Here is a 16,789-nt window from a genome sequence, read left to right on the forward strand (position 1 = left end):
GGCCTCGTGGGCCGCATCCGGCCCCCGGGCCGCATGTTGTGCAGGCCTGATCTAGACCTATGGTACTACTGCAGGTGTGGGGGGAACTGTCCTTGGTTCCTGGCAATCGAATTTGCTGGAAAGGAGAACATGTTTCATTCAGAGTTAAATTTGTAAGAATAATCAGGAAGTGAATGAGAAACATTAAAATGAGAATGTAAACATTTTTAGCTCATTGTTTTTTAGTTAAACCACACCTTTTAAAACAATTCCTGCTCCTTTAAATTGGGTATTGCGCTATGTATTTTTCAGACATTTATTTATTTATTTATTTATCATATTTGTATACCACCTGATATGTATATCTCTAAGTGGTGTACAAAACTGAAAATATTGAGAGGTCACAAATTAAAATACATGACAATAAAAACAATAAAATAAAATAATTATTAAAACAAGTTTTTAAAATTATTAAAATTAATTCTAATTAAAAGCCTGAGAAAACAGGACAGTCTTGAGGTTCTTCCTGAAAACAAACAGAGAAGGAGATGCTCTTATTTCATCAGGGAGCATATTCCAAAGCCCTGAGATATTAGTCTCAGTATTTTTTATGATAGAACTTATTCTAATTAAAATAGTCTTGGTTCATTTACAGAGCACTCTTGGGGTGAACACTTTTTTAAAAATAAACTACATCTTGCATTATGACCTATGACCTTTTGTGAAACTGAATTGTTAATATTGAGAGAGGCTTTTTTTAAAGCAGTACTTCAAACTACTACTTTGATCAAAGGCATAGTCACACTGAGAATGTTGTTTCTGTTTACTTGTATGTACCACCCTTACACTGCATTTTCTTACCCCCTAATAATTTCAGTGCTCTTGAATTGAATTAATGGGCCTAATGATTTCAGTGGAAGCTATGGCAATATATTCATCTGGCTTTTAGGATGCAAAGTACAATATATTTTCAGAGAAGGAGCATGCTTTGCAGTCTCTTTTCTACTGTGGCCAATGCATTGCCAGATTAATGTGTCTTCATCTTGACATCTCTCTGTGCTCAGATGTGCATACACAGGTTGCCTGAAAAATATGGGTTGCTCCTGTTCATTTAAGTGAAGAAATCCACATACACATATTGCTTTGCTGGCTGAGAAGTTATTTGGTGGCTCTTGCAGGTGGGTTAACCTTCCCACCACTAGAGTTGTAACTATGACTGTACACAGCAAGTGAGAAATATTAAATGCAGAAGCAAAAATAAGTTGCCCTTTTAGGAGCAGTTTTCATGACATCCACCTGAATTAGTCCCCAACTCCCCATCTCAAAAATTAACTAAACGGACTAAAAATAGAAACATCAGGAGATGCTAATGTTGATCTCCGAAGTCTAGACTGTTTTGACCCTGAGTTGTGTTTGCTGAAACTGATTAACATGCCTACCCTTATGGATTTTTTCTAAATATCAGCCTGCTAGGGTTACAGTTGTTAAAATTGTCAACATTCTTTTAACAAGTGATTCTTTTACTAATTCTTTTAAAAAGTGAGGTGTCTTCTCTTTGTTAATGTCTTCTTTGTTTTTGTATCTAGGGTGGAGCCCACTCGTTTTCTGTTAAAGCTGAATCCTTCTCTTAATGCTGTAGACAATGGAGAGAGGAACACTGCTTTGCATTGGGCTGTTGTAGCTGGAAATGTTAGTGCTGTAGATCTGTTGCTGGAAGCTGGGTCTAGTTTGGACATCAAAAATGCCAAGGTCTGATTTAGTTTTCCTTGCTAAAGATTATCCAGGCTAGTAAAATCACAAGATAATTTTCAAAGTACAGCTTTAGGGCTACATCTTTTTTCCCTTAAAGGAAAAGAATCTTTGGTTCTGCTTCAAAGCAAAGAGCTACATTAACCACAAGAAGTGTTTGATGACTTTCCTAAATTATAGATGAGAGTATTGTCAGTTCGCAGTTGTGTGTCTGGGTACATGGCCTGTATAAATCCCATTGTAGGCTTAGGAATTCTTGTCTTTTATCCTTTTAGAGGTACTAAAAAGAATAAAAGCCTAAGCTTTTATTATAAAATATAATATAATATAATATAATATATTATATTATATTATATTATATTATATTATATTATATTATATTATATTATATTATATTATATTATATAAAATATAATATATTATAAAATACTAGTTAATTTTGGCCCGTTGAACAACGGGCCCTAGTAACGGCTCTCCTGTCCCCCCGCTGCCATTCCCCCTCCCTCCCTCATTAAGGGCCAAATCGGCCCAGCCACTTGCCCCCGCAGCTTCCGCCGCCGACCAACCGCCCGCCCACCCAGCTGCCGATACCTCCTTGCTCCCGGAACACGTCCTCCGCTTGATCCGCTGCTCGATTAACAGAAGGAGAGAGGTGCTCGCATGCAGAGCTCCACTCTCTTTAAAGTCTCTTCCTGAACTGGCGGTTTGGGCGGCAAGGACGCAAAGCGCCAGTTCGGGAAGAGACTTTAAAGAGAGTGGAGCTCCGCATGCGAGCACCTCTCTCCTTCTGTTAATCGAGCAGCGGATCAAGCGGAGGACGTGTTCCGGGAGCAAGGAGGTATCGGCAGCTGGGTGGGCGGGCGGTTGGTCGGCGGCAGAAGCTGTGGGGGCAAGTGGCTGGGCCGATTTGGCCCTTAATGGGGGGGGTCAGCTGGGAGGGAGGGTCGGCGGCGTCGGCTGCGGGTGCCTTTTAAAAAATATTTAAGTGGCCTCCGCTCCGCCCCCGGCCTCCGTCTCTTTTGGCCGAGGCAGCGGCTCCGCCGCTGCCTCGCCCAGTTTACCCCAGCGCCGGTTTTCCGGCTTCTTCGGGGCGGCCGCTTCTGGCCGCCCAAGATGGCTGCCGGGTACCGGCGAGCGTGTCTCCCTTGCCCTGTTCTGCGCCTGCGCTTCGCGCAGGCGCAGAACAGGGCAGGGAGGCACGGACACACGCTTGGTGTCCGTCCACGGACGGACACCAAGCGTTTTATTAGAGAGGATAATATAAAAATTATTATAAAATAAAAGCCTAAGCTAATTGTTAGACCCAATTGAGAGCTGGTGTGGCATAGTGGCTAAGAACATCAGTCAGGATGTCCTTAACTCAAATCTTGCCTTGACCATAAGCTCATTAAATGACCTTGGGCAAGCCATTTTCTCTTGGTCTCAGCCCCTCCCATTTTCAATATGGGGATAATTAAAAAAAATTGCAGAGTGGTGAGGATTACTGAGATAATACATGTAAACATTTTGTAGGGTTTGAAGTGCCAAATGCATGTTGGCTGGGCTCCAAAGAACTACATGGCTAATTCTGTATGACCAAGTGGGCTTTGGTGTTTCTTAAACAGCAGCTGTATCCTCCGTAACAAGCCATTTTTGAATCAGATATGAATGGCAATCTTCTGTTAATAAGCCAGCTTTCTGAATCCCTCCTGCTAGTTAATATTATTTTTAATTTTAAGAAATATATGTGCCTTGCTTATTCTCTCAGAAAAAAAAAGAATATGGGTGGAGAAAATAAATAGTTATTGTGGAGGACAGGGATAGACAGAGCTTGCATTTTCTTTCAAAATAAGTCCCTTCTTAAGGTGCCCAATATGTGAATAGTTAACTATGTTCAATACATAGTAACTGAATAAAGTGAGATTGTGACATTAATCATTTCACCATAATCAAACCAGAAATGTTAGTATACCATAAACATTAGTATAACGTTTTGATCTTTAAGCATGCATCTATGGTGAAAGCATATAAGAAAAGACTACTCCTTTTTATTTTACTTATATGTTATATTATAGAATTCTTTAAAAAATCTTCCTGTGTGATTTTTCTGGTACATCCCCTGAATTTATAATGCTGCTTAATTTTAACTTTGCTTAGAGATATATCTGCAGTTATTCAAATCCATTTATAATTAGGGCCATTAATTTATCTTAATTGGATTCATTGCATAAACATATCCTTACTCCTTTTCCACATTAAAGTTTTCCACATATCCATACTCCTTTTCCACATTAAAGTTTTAAATATTTTTATGGGCATGTCAGCTTGTATTGCAAACATAAGATTGTGTTTTGTGAAGTTGCTTTAGAATAGCCCTATCTGAAATAAAAGTCTTGAAACTAGGCAGGTAATTGGATTTTAAAATGAAGGAACCCCTTAACCATGTTGACCTTTTCCTAATTTGTCTTGGTTTTTAAAATACTTGTGTTTTGTTAAAGGGCGACACACCACTTGACCTTGCTCATCAAATTCAAAATCGCTTAATTATTCACTTGCTTGTTGAAGAAGAAACTATGAGAGCCAGAAAAACTTCCAGGTTTCTGAGGATACTGGGAAACAATGAGGTACTGATGCAAATCTTGGAACGCAACAGTGCACTTAAAGATAAAATGCATTTGAGTCGGTTGTGCTTCCAAATTCACACAGATATTACTTTTTATACTGCTTTCCCAAAACCTCAAAGGGATAAACAGCCAGCATCAATAACAACAACAAAACAAAATAAAATGATATTTAAAGGCAGGATAGTATCTTCACTTTCAGCTTTTTGTTGTGATTTTCTGCAGGGGTTGTTTCCATCCTTGCTTAGATCAGTTTTCACTTTGCGTACCTTCTCACCCTTCTTTGGAGCTGCCTTTTGAGGGTTCGCTTCCGGCTTTGGAGGAGCAAGATTTCTAGATGACCTTGCTGATCTCTGCTGCAGCTTGGTATCTTCTTCAGCCTTTCTTTGGGGCATGTCAGCTGTGTGTGGCCAGAAGGGGATGGGAAGCTCACTGGGAATGGAAATGTGTGGCTGATTGCAGGGAGAGCCGCAACAGGGGAGGGAGGAGCGGGGAGGGACGGGGGGCACCAGTTGCTGGGCTCACTCATAATGGTCGCAGCACTTTAGCAGTGATATTGAAGGGAAAATTCCACCAGCTGTGCTTTCTCCATCAAAGCACCACTGTGTCACTGGAAATCAATAAGATAACTGGGGGAGAGGCCTGAATTTCACAAACGAGTCTAAACATATTGTTAAACTTGTGGTGATAGCTCAAAAAAAATTTTTTTAAGTTATCATATTCTGCATAATTTTTTAAAAAGATCTATTTTGGGGTTACAGAAGGAGGGCAATAGTTGCTTCTCAACTGTTATTCCCATCAATCAGGAAAAAAAGCAGAGCTGGAATGTGAAGGAACATTCTTGACATGAGAGATGCCTGTTGTCTAATTGGCACTGCTTCAAAATTAGCAGGCAGGACTGCTTCAAGGATTCCTGTGCTTATCTGCAAGACCCTTTCTTCAGCAGCCTTTTTTTGGTGTGTTTTCTTCTCATTTTGTTTCTTCCATTCTGTGTTGTAATCAAGCCTATTTTTTCTTTTTTTCATTGCAGTTCTTGCTTTTGCTGGTATCATCATTGACACTGATATGGGCAATAGGATATGTAATAGATTTAAATTCTGATTCTTGGCTTTTGAAAGGAAGCTTGCTAGCCTTCATATTTATTATCATATCCCTGTTTGCAAGGTATGTGCACCTAGCTTCCTTGTGGTTATTTCTACTTGAGAAAAATTGTGTTTTGATTTTTAGTATTTGTTTCTGGAAGTCCAGAGAGCATATATTTTAGTTTAAAACATGGGGGGGGGGAGGTTAAATTGAAAACATGATGTGATCCCCCCCCCCCCGGTTATTGGAACTATTTAAAATAACCTTTTTTTGGCAGCATATAGTATTTGCATGGCAGGAAAGGCCCATTTCACACCAGTATATGGCTTTGTGATCCAACAAACCTTGGGAACTGGGCCCAAACCAACAGTTTCTACATTTCTCTGCAGTTGAGTTCTGTTGATTTTAATGGGAATTAAATAATGGGGTGGGCATGGGGGCTGCCATTCATTATGATTTTCATACATAGAAGAAACTTCCATGCAGGAAAATGTATGAAACCTGGATGCACGTAGATTGTCATGTGACAGTCCCACATTACATTATTTGAATGCACATCTATTGTACAGGTTTCTAGGGAACACAACCCATTGTTACTTCCCATTGCATATACCCAAGCTGAATTACTGGAATATAAAATAGTTGTGTGTGAAATAGAGGTTTCAGGCATTTTCTAAAGCAACCGTGATTCCTGTATACAAGAGAACCTCTGTATTTGCGCGGGTTCTATTCTCTGCTCCTACTACGGATGCGGAAACTGTGAATACAGAGGCATTGGGCCAATGCAAATGTGGGGATTAGGTTCCTGGAGGTCAGGAAAATGGCAAAAAAGAGAGGGGGAAATGGCCCTTTAAATGTGGGGGGAGGTGGCCTATCATGCTTCACGGGTCCCCAGCAGTGCCTTCGAATAGTAAAAAAATCGGCCAAAAATCGTGGTCCCCCCCATTTTTAAAAGGAACCATTTTGAGGCTCTAGATCTCAAAATGGTAGTCTCCAAGGTCATTTCCAGTCAGTGGCCACCCCCGACCTGCATATATGCAAGATTAACCCATTTTTAGCCATTTCCCCCCAACGTATGCCAAGGTCAGGTGTCAATTACCTAACCTCAGATATGCAAAACTGCAGATACTGAGTCCATGATTAAAAGGGTTCTCTTGTATGTTTTCCCCATACAAGAATTTGGATTCTACCCGGTGTCTTCACACTATCCAACTTCATTTATTTCGTTTCGTTTCGTTTTGTTTCATTTCATTTTATTTCTAGACCACCTCATCCAAAAGCCCTGGGCAGTGCACAATAAGTTTAAAAAACATACAAACACCATTTGAAATACACTGCTTAAAACAAAATAAAAAACATTTTTAAACAGTTCAAAACTATTTAAAACTAATTAAAATATTTAAAAACAATATAAATAAAATATCTTCTCAGCCAGAAATATACTTTGCTATTTTTTAATGTGTGTATGGAAGATAATTTTGTCTCTTATAATTTTCCTTTTCAGACAGTTCATAGGGCTCAACAAACTAAAATACTTTCCAGTAGCATTTGTGCTTGGCTCCATCTTCTGGATATCTGTGACCTGTTTCATCTGGTTCCTGCCCGATATCCTTTGTGTTTTGCTAAACCATAGGAAATAAACACATGTCTTATTCTTATAGATGCTAATATGCCTGACTTCCATTACAAGCTTGTATAAATTCTGATTGTTGAAGCTTTACAGCAGTGATCTCCACTGTTTTTCAAGTGGGGGCCATTTTGGCAAAAAGCCTTCAATGTAAGAGCCATTTCCCACTGTGCTGACCTCCTCACACTACTGCACTTTTCTCAGTTCTGTGTGGGCCCTCTAAGAGAGACGGAACCCTCTCTTAAGAGCTCTAGGAGGAAAGCACTGGGAAGGGTTACACTTTCCAGCAATCTGTGCATTACTTCCAAGATGGTGCAGGGTCTCCAGAGGGCTCTGTTTCCCTTAAAGGAGCCCCCCGGCACTGGGAAAAGTGCAGCACTGCACAGTGGGAATGCTAGTCTCTGCCTGGTGCCAGTGGGACTTCACAGAGCATTCAGCTTTATCTGAAGTTCTTCATAGGCCCAATAAACAATTAGTTAGGGAGCAGCACTTAGGGTTGATAGGGGTTGCCACTGGCTGCTGGATCTTACAATGAAGAACTCTGCTTTACACGTCAGCTTCTTAATTTCAAAATATGACTTTTTACAAAAACCTAGCAATGAAACTTTAGAGTTATTTTATGAGGGTTAATCAAGGTTATGTGATTAGTGAGGACTTGGCAGAGGTAGCTATCAAGTAAGCTGAGGTAAATCAAGTTAGCTTTTTGCACAGATGCTCTGTTGCATACACAAAATTATTTAACACAAGATAGTACATTTTATGAAGTGACTTTCAAAAAACAATTCAAAAGTTGGTATAAATAATGGGACCTATACTAGCTGTGTTAAAAAATAAAATAACACAACATATTTTTGGTGGGTTTTTCTTTTTTTAGTTGGGTTTTTTTTTGGTGGGGGTGTTGTGCTGGACTAGGACCGGGGAGACCCGAGTTCAAATCCCCATTCAGCCATGATACTTGCTGGGTGACTTTGAGCCAGTCACTTCTCTCTCAGCCTAACCTACGTCACAAGGTTGTTTTGAGGAAAAACTTAAGTATGTAGTAGTGCACTACTATGGGCTCCTTGGAGGAAGAGCAGGATATAGAATGTAAAAATAAATAAATAAAATTGAGGTAGCATATTTACCAAGAAGATTTCCAAATAACCCTTAATTTGTCCTTCTCTTGTGGTAGCAAGCATGACTTGTCCCCTTAGCTAAGCAGGGTCTGCCCTGGTTGCATATGAAAGGGAGACTAGAAGTATGAGCACTGTAAGATATTCCCCTCAGGGGATGGAGCTGTTCTGGGAAGAGCAGAAGATTTCAAAGTTCCCTCTCTGGCTTCTCCAAGATAGGGCTGAGAGAGAGAGGGCTGAGAGAGATTCCTGCCTGCAACCTTGGAGAAGCCGCTGCCAGTCTGTGAAGACAATACTGAGCTAGATAGACCAAAGGTCTGACTCAGTGCAGCTTCCTATGTTCCTATGGTCTTTGTATTTGCTTGTATTAGGTGCTGTTTATCCTGTCTCATGACTACAATGAAGGCTTTATTTTTCTGATTATAGAACTATTTTTCTAAAAAAAAGGATAACAGTAGAAAGAGAGTTGTAAGTAAAAATAATTACGGTTTTAAGCCAGCTTTAATCTCTTCTAGTACTAATAGTACTTCATTGTTAATTACTTTATCCCTGAAATGGCATTTTCTTTTGTATGGTTCCTAATGAGATCTCATTAATCAATTAATTCCTGTGAACTGCTTGGGTGTATTCCAAGTAGGGATGCATGCATATATTTGCCTGGCTCCAAAGAAAGAGGTTTCGTGATAGTGCTGCTGTTTTTGCAGTATGACTTTGAAGTCATTTTACAAAACAAGTGTTGAGGAGGAGGAGGATGTAGCCCTCTGTTTCAGGTGTTAAATAATCAGTCATGACATTATTCATCTTCTGAAGATGTCAACAAAGATGCGGGAGGTTTTTTTTTGAAATTTTTGAATTGGAAAACTTTATCATGCAAATTTCCCTCCCACTTGCATAAATTTGCATTAATTTTTTCTTCATAAATTACTATACACATTTTTCTGATGCTCAAAATAGAGTATAATCTGATTTGGCATGTTGCTGGACCTATTTATTCAGTTAAAAAAAGAACAACTCCACAATGTTAACTTCCTACACTGTATCTCATGAGTTTTTCAAGTATCCAAGTAATTGAAATATTTGATGAGGCGGGTGCGGGGAGGAATCAATAAAGACACATCATGTGCTTTAATTGTTATACTGAAATAAATTCAAAGCTTTATGTGGGATACAACTTTTAATTGGAATGCTCAATAAATCTATAAAACATGTATACCCTCTCACACACTATTTAGGTGTAATCACTTGAAAAACATTAATTTCATCTTTGAAATTGCTGAACTTGCCTTATCTTTCACTGGCATCCATTCATTGTTACCGAGGGGCAAAGGTTTGACACATTCAAGCTTTTAGTGTGGTGGGTTAACACACCACCCCCACCACCCCACACACACCGCAGCTGTACATGTGTGAACTCTCCTGAGGACTGGAGGGGGAGGCTGCACAGTTACTCTGTGCACATGAATACACACACAATCACATTATTCACACTAGAGATATAATGCAACATTTTGTTTCAGATTCATACCTGTGAAAACATATTCCTTAACTGAGGTTACATTTTTCAGACACTGTTTCTCAGCTTCCTTTCTTTGGTGGCATGGTGGGTCTTCTGTATTATTTCTACAAAACTGTCAGAACTGATCCTGGGTACATAAAGACCACAGAAGAAGAGAGAAAAATGGTAGGTCTCATGGAATGCTTGCCCATAACAGAATTGGGGGAAAGTAGTGAGGGTGAAAGTGCAGCACAGAAAATAGGGACTACTTCAAGAAAATAGGCACTTGATACTTATGTTTGTCACACGTCAAAGAACTCTAGGAGCATTGCCATATTGAAAGTAACTTCCAGTTTCTTGATAGTTATTTGCATTGCATGGTTATGTTCATTGTAATGATGATCCTCTTATATTACATGGTTTGAGCAAATAGCAGCCCTAGAAGTAGGCAAGATATTACTTCTGATGAGAGTCTTCTTTGCTGTCCTTAGGAAAAAGCTTGCATCATAATTGCTCAATATTTTTCAAAGCACTTGAAATGTAGGACAATATTTGGAAAAACTAGAATTCTTGCCCACAAAAAAATTGAAGCACAAAGAGCTGGGAAAGGGAAGAGGATGTTTATCCGATACCATGATGAAAACAAGAAGGGAGTAAAGATGGGGGAATTTAAGAGGTTAAAATGAAAAAGCAGGTGAGGATGGGTGGGGCGATCAGTTTTTAAGAGTCAACATGCACTAACCAAAAGTGCCCTCATAATAGATCTCATGTTTGCTCTGCCTCTCAAAGTTGCCCTGTGGCCAATGTGCAACTAGTATCCTGTACATATAGGTGTTTTTTATGTTCTGATACTAATCAAATGCAATAAGAAACTACCTGAGTTTAGTTTAGAATAGTCTTGGATGTTTTGAAATGGATGATTATCCCAATCCACAATGTTTTGTTACAGAAAGATATAAAAAGTGAGTGTAAGCTCTCATAATGATGTTGCCAAGGATCCTCATTTCACCCCCTCAAACAAAAGTTGTGACACCTCTGAAGCCATGAGATGTAAAAATGTTTTAAAACATCATCTGTCTTTCAGAATATTATTACCCTTGCAGAATCTGCCTCCTTGGATTTCAGAACCTTTTGTACCTCGTGTCTTGTAAGTCAGGCTTTACTGTGTAGTTGTGTTGATTTCAGTGTTGTTAACTGCATTCATATATCTTTAATTTGACATATTCATAAGTTACAGGCGAGCAACCTGTTTTTCTGTATACAGGATTTGCAGAAAAAGTTATCTTTGGTTGTCACGTTTTGCATTTTCACGTTTGTGTGTGCAGACCAGCCAGCAAACAAGCGAGGTCAGAAGCTGTTGGGCTGTAGCAAAAGCCCAGGAATTCTTGACCTCGCTTTCTTGCTGGCTGTTTCAGTGGGGCTTCAGTCACACTTGTTGAGTACAGGAAGTCACTGTGCCACAATCACTAAAGCTTACTAAATTGAAATGTACTGACTGTGAGTTGATTTGGACAATCCCATTGCTGTGATTCGAAAGAAAATGGATATCACAACACTCTCCTGGCATATCCCTTTATCGCAAGGTGGGGAGGTGTTCATCTGAAAATATTTCTATTTGCAGCACATGTAGAGGGGCCTTTTGAATGAACAACCTCCCACACATATGTGCTCAATAAAGGGGCATGCCAGGAGGGCATTGGGACATGCTCGGAGGATGCAGTCTCTCAGTGCATCCCCTTCCTAATCACGTGGGTGGGGATGGTATCATCCAAACCAGTCCTGTAATACTGTACTTGGAGAGCTTGCAAATGTCACAAAAGTGGATTGCATTCCAGCCATGAGAGCCAAGTCGCTCTATGGCCAATGGTAAAGAGGCAGGGCAGGGAAATATTTTCAACTATGTGTAATAGTAGCTAGGGATATAAATAAAGTAGGGAGAGCAGAACAGAATTGGATGCCTGGGAGCATCCATGTTTGAAGCAACCATTACATTATAAGGGCTTAGATCTAGAGAAGTATGTGACTGCTTCAACTTGCACATGAGGGCTTTTCAGCTTTTCCCTTCTGGCAGTATCCCTCCCCACCTCCCGAGCTCTCCCAAAGTTTGAAAGGCCCTCTGAAGCAGCACCTCCTGTAGCATAAGGGCTGCCTTCCCCAGTATGCACCTGAGAGTAGTTTGCATGTGCACATGGACATCTCTGGCTCTGAACCATGGTTTTTGATTGGCCATAGATGCAAGGGTGACTCCTATTGATGTTAATTTTGCATTATGAATAAACAGACCTTTGTGTATTTTGTATGGATCACAGGTTAATTTCCCTCTCTGCATTCTTAGGTGAAAAAACCTTTGAGATCCATGCACTGCCACACCTGCAATTCATGTATAGCTAGATATGACCAACATTGTATTTGGATTGGACGGTGTGTAGGTAAGCTTCTTTTAGCAAAACTGGACTATTTGTTGGGGGGGGGGGCTTACAAAGAATGTTTCAGATATTATGTTATATGTGCTTACAGGTATATGTACACATGTACAAGTGTTTGTCTGAATGACTGCACATACGTTCATTTTGATAGTGAACTTGAATACAGGTGCTTCCGCTGCAGGGCACAGATAGGAACTGTATGTATATTGAATGTAATGTGTGAATAACCTCGAGTATACAGATCGATGTGTGCATGAACTGCACACAGATTATATGCACATTGAACTTGACATGAATAAAGCTAGTAATTGAATGCAATGTGAAGGAATGTCAACTAATACTTTTTCCACATCTGAGCCTGTTGTACTGAGAATAGTGGATTCTGACATTTCAGTTACTTTGTATTTTTCTTAATGTTTATATTTATTATTTATTTATTTATTGAATTTTTATACCACCCTACCCAATTCGGCTTATATGTACTTGTGTGGGATCTAAAACAGCCAAATAGTCCTTTGAGAGAGAGTTTTATTCTAGTAAATTCTTTTTTAAAAATCTTCAATGAGTTAAATTTTTGGAGAGGTAGGGTGTACATTGTCTTGTGAATGTGACATAAATGAACTCTTACTGGGTGTTTTCCCCCCCTTCCTAATCTAGGTGTTGGAAACCATAGTTATTTTGTCCTGTTTCTCTTTTTCCTGACAATGGTGAATGTTTGGGCTACATATGGAACAATTCTATGTACGTATTCCTAGCTCTTATTTCACTAGTTTTCTAGAAACTGCTGTATTTGGTTCCTAGCATTGTACGTGTAGTAGTTTATTTAGAAAGTGATACCATATCATGCTTCAGCTAAAATGTTAGGAAAATGAAGTTCTAGTCTGGTATATGAATGGTGGTGAGCAGAAGAAAATTGTGTGTTTCTGTATGTAAGAAGTCCAGTTTCTGGCATAAAACTCAGTTTAGTCATGAAAGAGGCAGTAGAACACATAGAGGCTATTACGTTTGATTAGGGAAAACTTGTGCATGTAGAACAGGTTCTCTGGATTAGGTTTTATTTTCAAGGCGTTCTACCACAAATTAATCCTGGCACAGTGAGGAGACTGCAATCCATATTTATCAATAAGCTAAGCTTATTGTTGGTAATTGACTGTCGGTAATACTCTTGGTAATTGAGGATGCAGACAACACTCTTATGATAAACTTACACAATGAGTCTTCAAGATAGTGCACTGTATTCTGTTCAAGGCAATCTTTATTTAAAATAAAAAAATTCCCTCTCTCAGATTGGTCAGAACACTGTTCAGCATCATATCAACAAGATGGAGCATGGACTTTCTTCACAGAGATAGTGTCTTGTTCTCCATGGGTGGTGTACATTTTCACACTCATATCTTTTCATACTTCATGGGCTACATTGTTGCTAATCCTTCAGCTTTATCAGGTACTATTTTGCTTTTATTTGATGTCTGTTCCATTTAAGCATTGTGCTTCATGATACCTCCTCAGAAGCATATTTTTTGTGTCGCCCATGCTTAACATCTCAGTCATGAACCTCAGTTTGAAGTGTATCTAACCCACAGTTCAAATACCACTCAAGATTGTCTCTGCAAATCAGTAGACGATTGGGATGGCTTTTGCTGTTGGAAATGTTAGGCTTCAGACCCCTAAACCTCTGTGGAAGCACAAAAGCTCAGAGGATTGGACAGTGTGGTCTCAGCACCAGCATAAGGGCCAAATTTGCATCAAAGAGAGGACTAAGACCCAGCCTTACAGTCAGTGCAGCAGCTGTGAGTGCTGTGTCCGTCTTGCCTTAGTGTGTCTCTGCAGCACAGTTGTCCGATGCATTCTGCTTATGCAGCTTTGGGAAAGGCGGAGGACTGCTCTCTTAGCCGAAGAGCCCTTGCACTGGTTTAGCCCCTACTCCATTGACTCTTCATAGCACCACTTCCAGGTTGAGGATGTTGCTTTGTTATAGCCCCACAAGCCCGTGTCAGGAAACTGGCTGCTGAAGTTTGGGCAGTCAGTTTCATCCCAATGTGTAGAAAGGTTTGTTGTTGAGAGAGTTTTAGCATTCTGAGGGAAGGCCCTGGGACCAAAAAACAGTCCTGGTGGCAATATCTAAAAAGATGGTGTGGATAATGATTCTTGACCAATTCTGTGATTAGTGCTGAACTGAAAACTGTCCTGTAGCTCAGCTGTGCATCATTATTCTATGTTAAACCCTCCCTGACCTTTCGAGTTAACTGACTGCAAGTAATAAGCCTCTTTTTTTGCTTTTCAGTGTTATTACAAACTGAGAGTAATGGCTTGGCTCCAGAAATAGTCACTTATGTGTCTTGTTTTTAGTCAAAACTCAGTTATTGAAAAGGGAATGAGCAGCACTTGTACAGATCAGAAAGAAAAACTTAGCTCATTCGTTTACATTTGATACAGATAGCATGAATGAACTCTATTTGGTATGCAGAAGTGACGGTCAAACGAGATGAATTCAATGTGCTTCTTTTTTGTTTCCCTTTCATGAGCTAGTTAGAAGAGTTTGCTCTAAGGATAGAATGATAGCATTTGCAGCACTTTCATTTTGTGTACACATTGTTTGCTGGCCCTGACCAAGGGGAGAGTACAGAACACCATGAGTTTGTTGAAAGGTGGGGAGCTGTGCAGCACTCTTCCATGGACAGGCATTCCCAGCAGGTCTGAGATCTACCTGAGAAATCCCCTTCTCCCCTTTTACATTGGATGCTTGTGAGGTATACCCATCTTCCCTCCACATATGGAGCAATGACTGAATGCACCGTTCTAGTGGAATAGATTTCAGCCACTATGGTTCAGCAGCCACACTGGGTACTTCCAGTCCGACGGGGCAGAAGGAAGGTTCGCTGCCGCCCCGCCGGACCAGTTTTCAGTGGAGCGCCGGTGGGGGGAAAGTGGAGGGAGGAGTAAGTGCACCCTTCCCCGCCCTTAAAGCCAACCCCTCCCCTTCCTTTGAACTTCCCCCGCCCAGTTCCATGCACATCCCTATTTTGCAGACACTCTATAATTATAAGTTAGCAGATACGTTCCTAAAAGAGACTGTTTCAAGGATTGCACTTTGATTGGATTGCCCTTTAGTCCTCTGTCCATACTTCAGGATTAATTTTAGTATTGTCTCTGTCTCAGTCTTTCACTGTATTAGTCATGCATCTAACATACATACTCACAAAGGTTTTGTTTCATGTGGCTTGTTTAGAATGCAGGAAAATATTGTGTTAGATACCTTTGACATTTCAGATGGTGCATAATTTCTTTCAATAGTATTATGGAATTGGCATTCAGATACCATTGTCTCCCCACCCCACCCTGCCCCCTTCTCTTTCAAGATTGCATTTCTTGGATTGACCTCACAGGAAAGGATTACCCTCTGGAAACAAAGCAAGCGTTCAAAACATCCTGTTTCACTGAGGAAAACTCCATATAAGTAAGTCGTTGTTGGAAAGATGTCTTTTTAAAAAAACCCATAAAAATACTCCTGTTTTTGCTGGCTGCTACCAATTGCATATATAAAGGGACTTGGGGTTCTGATTGCAGTTTTTCTGTGGCATGTATGTTTGTGCACTTTATATAAAGCACATGTGTGTTTGTGTATACACACACACACACACATACACACACACACACACACACACACACACACACACACACACACACACACAGAGCTAGCATTGCCAAATATTCAGCTACCTTTGCACATAGAGTTAAAAAATAAATCAGTGGCAGAAAGATGGCCAGACACTTCCTTCAAGTTATGTTATAGTGGAGAAGCAATGCTGCTTGGCTCCAGTTCAGCCAACCACCAAGGCTGCTATGCTGCAATCTTGGTCTGAGTCCAATATTGACCAATATTTATTTTTATCCAAAGTATTTATGCTATCTTTCCATCACAATGATACCCACTAACAAACGCTGCTTAAAAAACTGCTATAACTAATTTCACCTCCTGTAGTTACTTAAATAGTCTTATGCCAACTAGTTACTTTGGTAAATACTTAGGTATAATCTGCGTGTTTAAGGTGCAGTTCACAATAGAGCATGGTTGAGTAACTTGCCATTAAATACAGGATGCTCTTAAGTATCTCATAATCCCTCGGGCATCCCTGCACAAAAGTTGCAGAGCTCATTAGAAGCTCTGTTTTTTGTAGCAGCATGTTTCAAATTCTGTCAGGGTGGCTCTCCTGCGAAGTGACAGGTATTCCTTTTGAACATCTAGGAGACTGTCAATTTCATGCTTGCTTCACTCCCAAGACATGACAAGGACATCCATCTAATCTTTTAAAAGTGACACTGGTGCAGGTCTTAACATCAGTGTTAATTTACAATAGTGTTGAGAAATGAGAGTGCCATTCATCTAGATCCACTCTTGTTCCCTACTGGGCAGCTGAAGGATATGCACAAGCAATGTAAGAGAGGAGAAATGGTCTTGTGGTAGCAAGTATGACTTGTCTCCTTAGCTAAGCAAGGTTTGCCCTGGTTGCATATGAATGGGAGACTAGAAGTGTGAGCACTGTAAGATATTCCCCTCAGGGGATGGAGCCACTCTGGGAAGAGCAGAAGGTTTCAAGTTCCTCCGCTGGCTTCTCCAAGGTAGGCCTGAGAGAGATTCCTGCCTGCAACTTTGGAGAAGCCATGGCCAGTCTTTGTAGACAATACTGAGCTAGTTAGACCAATGGTCTGACTCAGTA

General features: G+C 40.2%; 2 protein-coding genes across 2 annotated transcripts in view; one reads left to right on the plus strand and one right to left on the minus strand.

Annotated features, from left to right (window-relative positions):
• ZDHHC13 (zinc finger DHHC-type palmitoyltransferase 13) overlaps positions 1–16,789 on the plus strand; it is a 47,818-nt gene that overhangs the window by 29,425 nt on the left and 1,604 nt on the right. The window contains exons 7-16 of the mRNA XM_053284558.1: positions 1,566–1,728; positions 4,206–4,331; positions 5,359–5,492; positions 6,916–7,025; positions 9,716–9,831; positions 10,730–10,792; positions 11,981–12,074; positions 12,729–12,812; positions 13,358–13,515; positions 15,431–15,528. Of these exons, the coding sequence (XP_053140533.1) occupies positions 1,566–1,728; positions 4,206–4,331; positions 5,359–5,492; positions 6,916–7,025; positions 9,716–9,831; positions 10,730–10,792; positions 11,981–12,074; positions 12,729–12,812; positions 13,358–13,515; positions 15,431–15,528 (1,146 nt within the window). The remainder of the gene's footprint in view (positions 1–1,565; positions 1,729–4,205; positions 4,332–5,358; positions 5,493–6,915; positions 7,026–9,715; positions 9,832–10,729; positions 10,793–11,980; positions 12,075–12,728; positions 12,813–13,357; positions 13,516–15,430; positions 15,529–16,789) is intronic.
• CSRP3 (cysteine and glycine rich protein 3) overlaps positions 6,852–16,789 on the minus strand; it is a 39,899-nt gene continuing 29,961 nt past the window's right edge. The window contains exon 6 of the mRNA XM_053284557.1: positions 6,852–7,033. Within this exon, the coding sequence (XP_053140532.1) occupies positions 6,999–7,033 (35 nt within the window). The 3' untranslated portion in view covers positions 6,852–6,998. The remainder of the gene's footprint in view (positions 7,034–16,789) is intronic.

This window comes from Hemicordylus capensis, chromosome 1, assembly GCF_027244095.1.
Source record: "Hemicordylus capensis ecotype Gifberg chromosome 1, rHemCap1.1.pri, whole genome shotgun sequence".
NCBI classification, from domain to species: Eukaryota; Metazoa; Chordata; class Lepidosauria; order Squamata; family Cordylidae; genus Hemicordylus; species Hemicordylus capensis.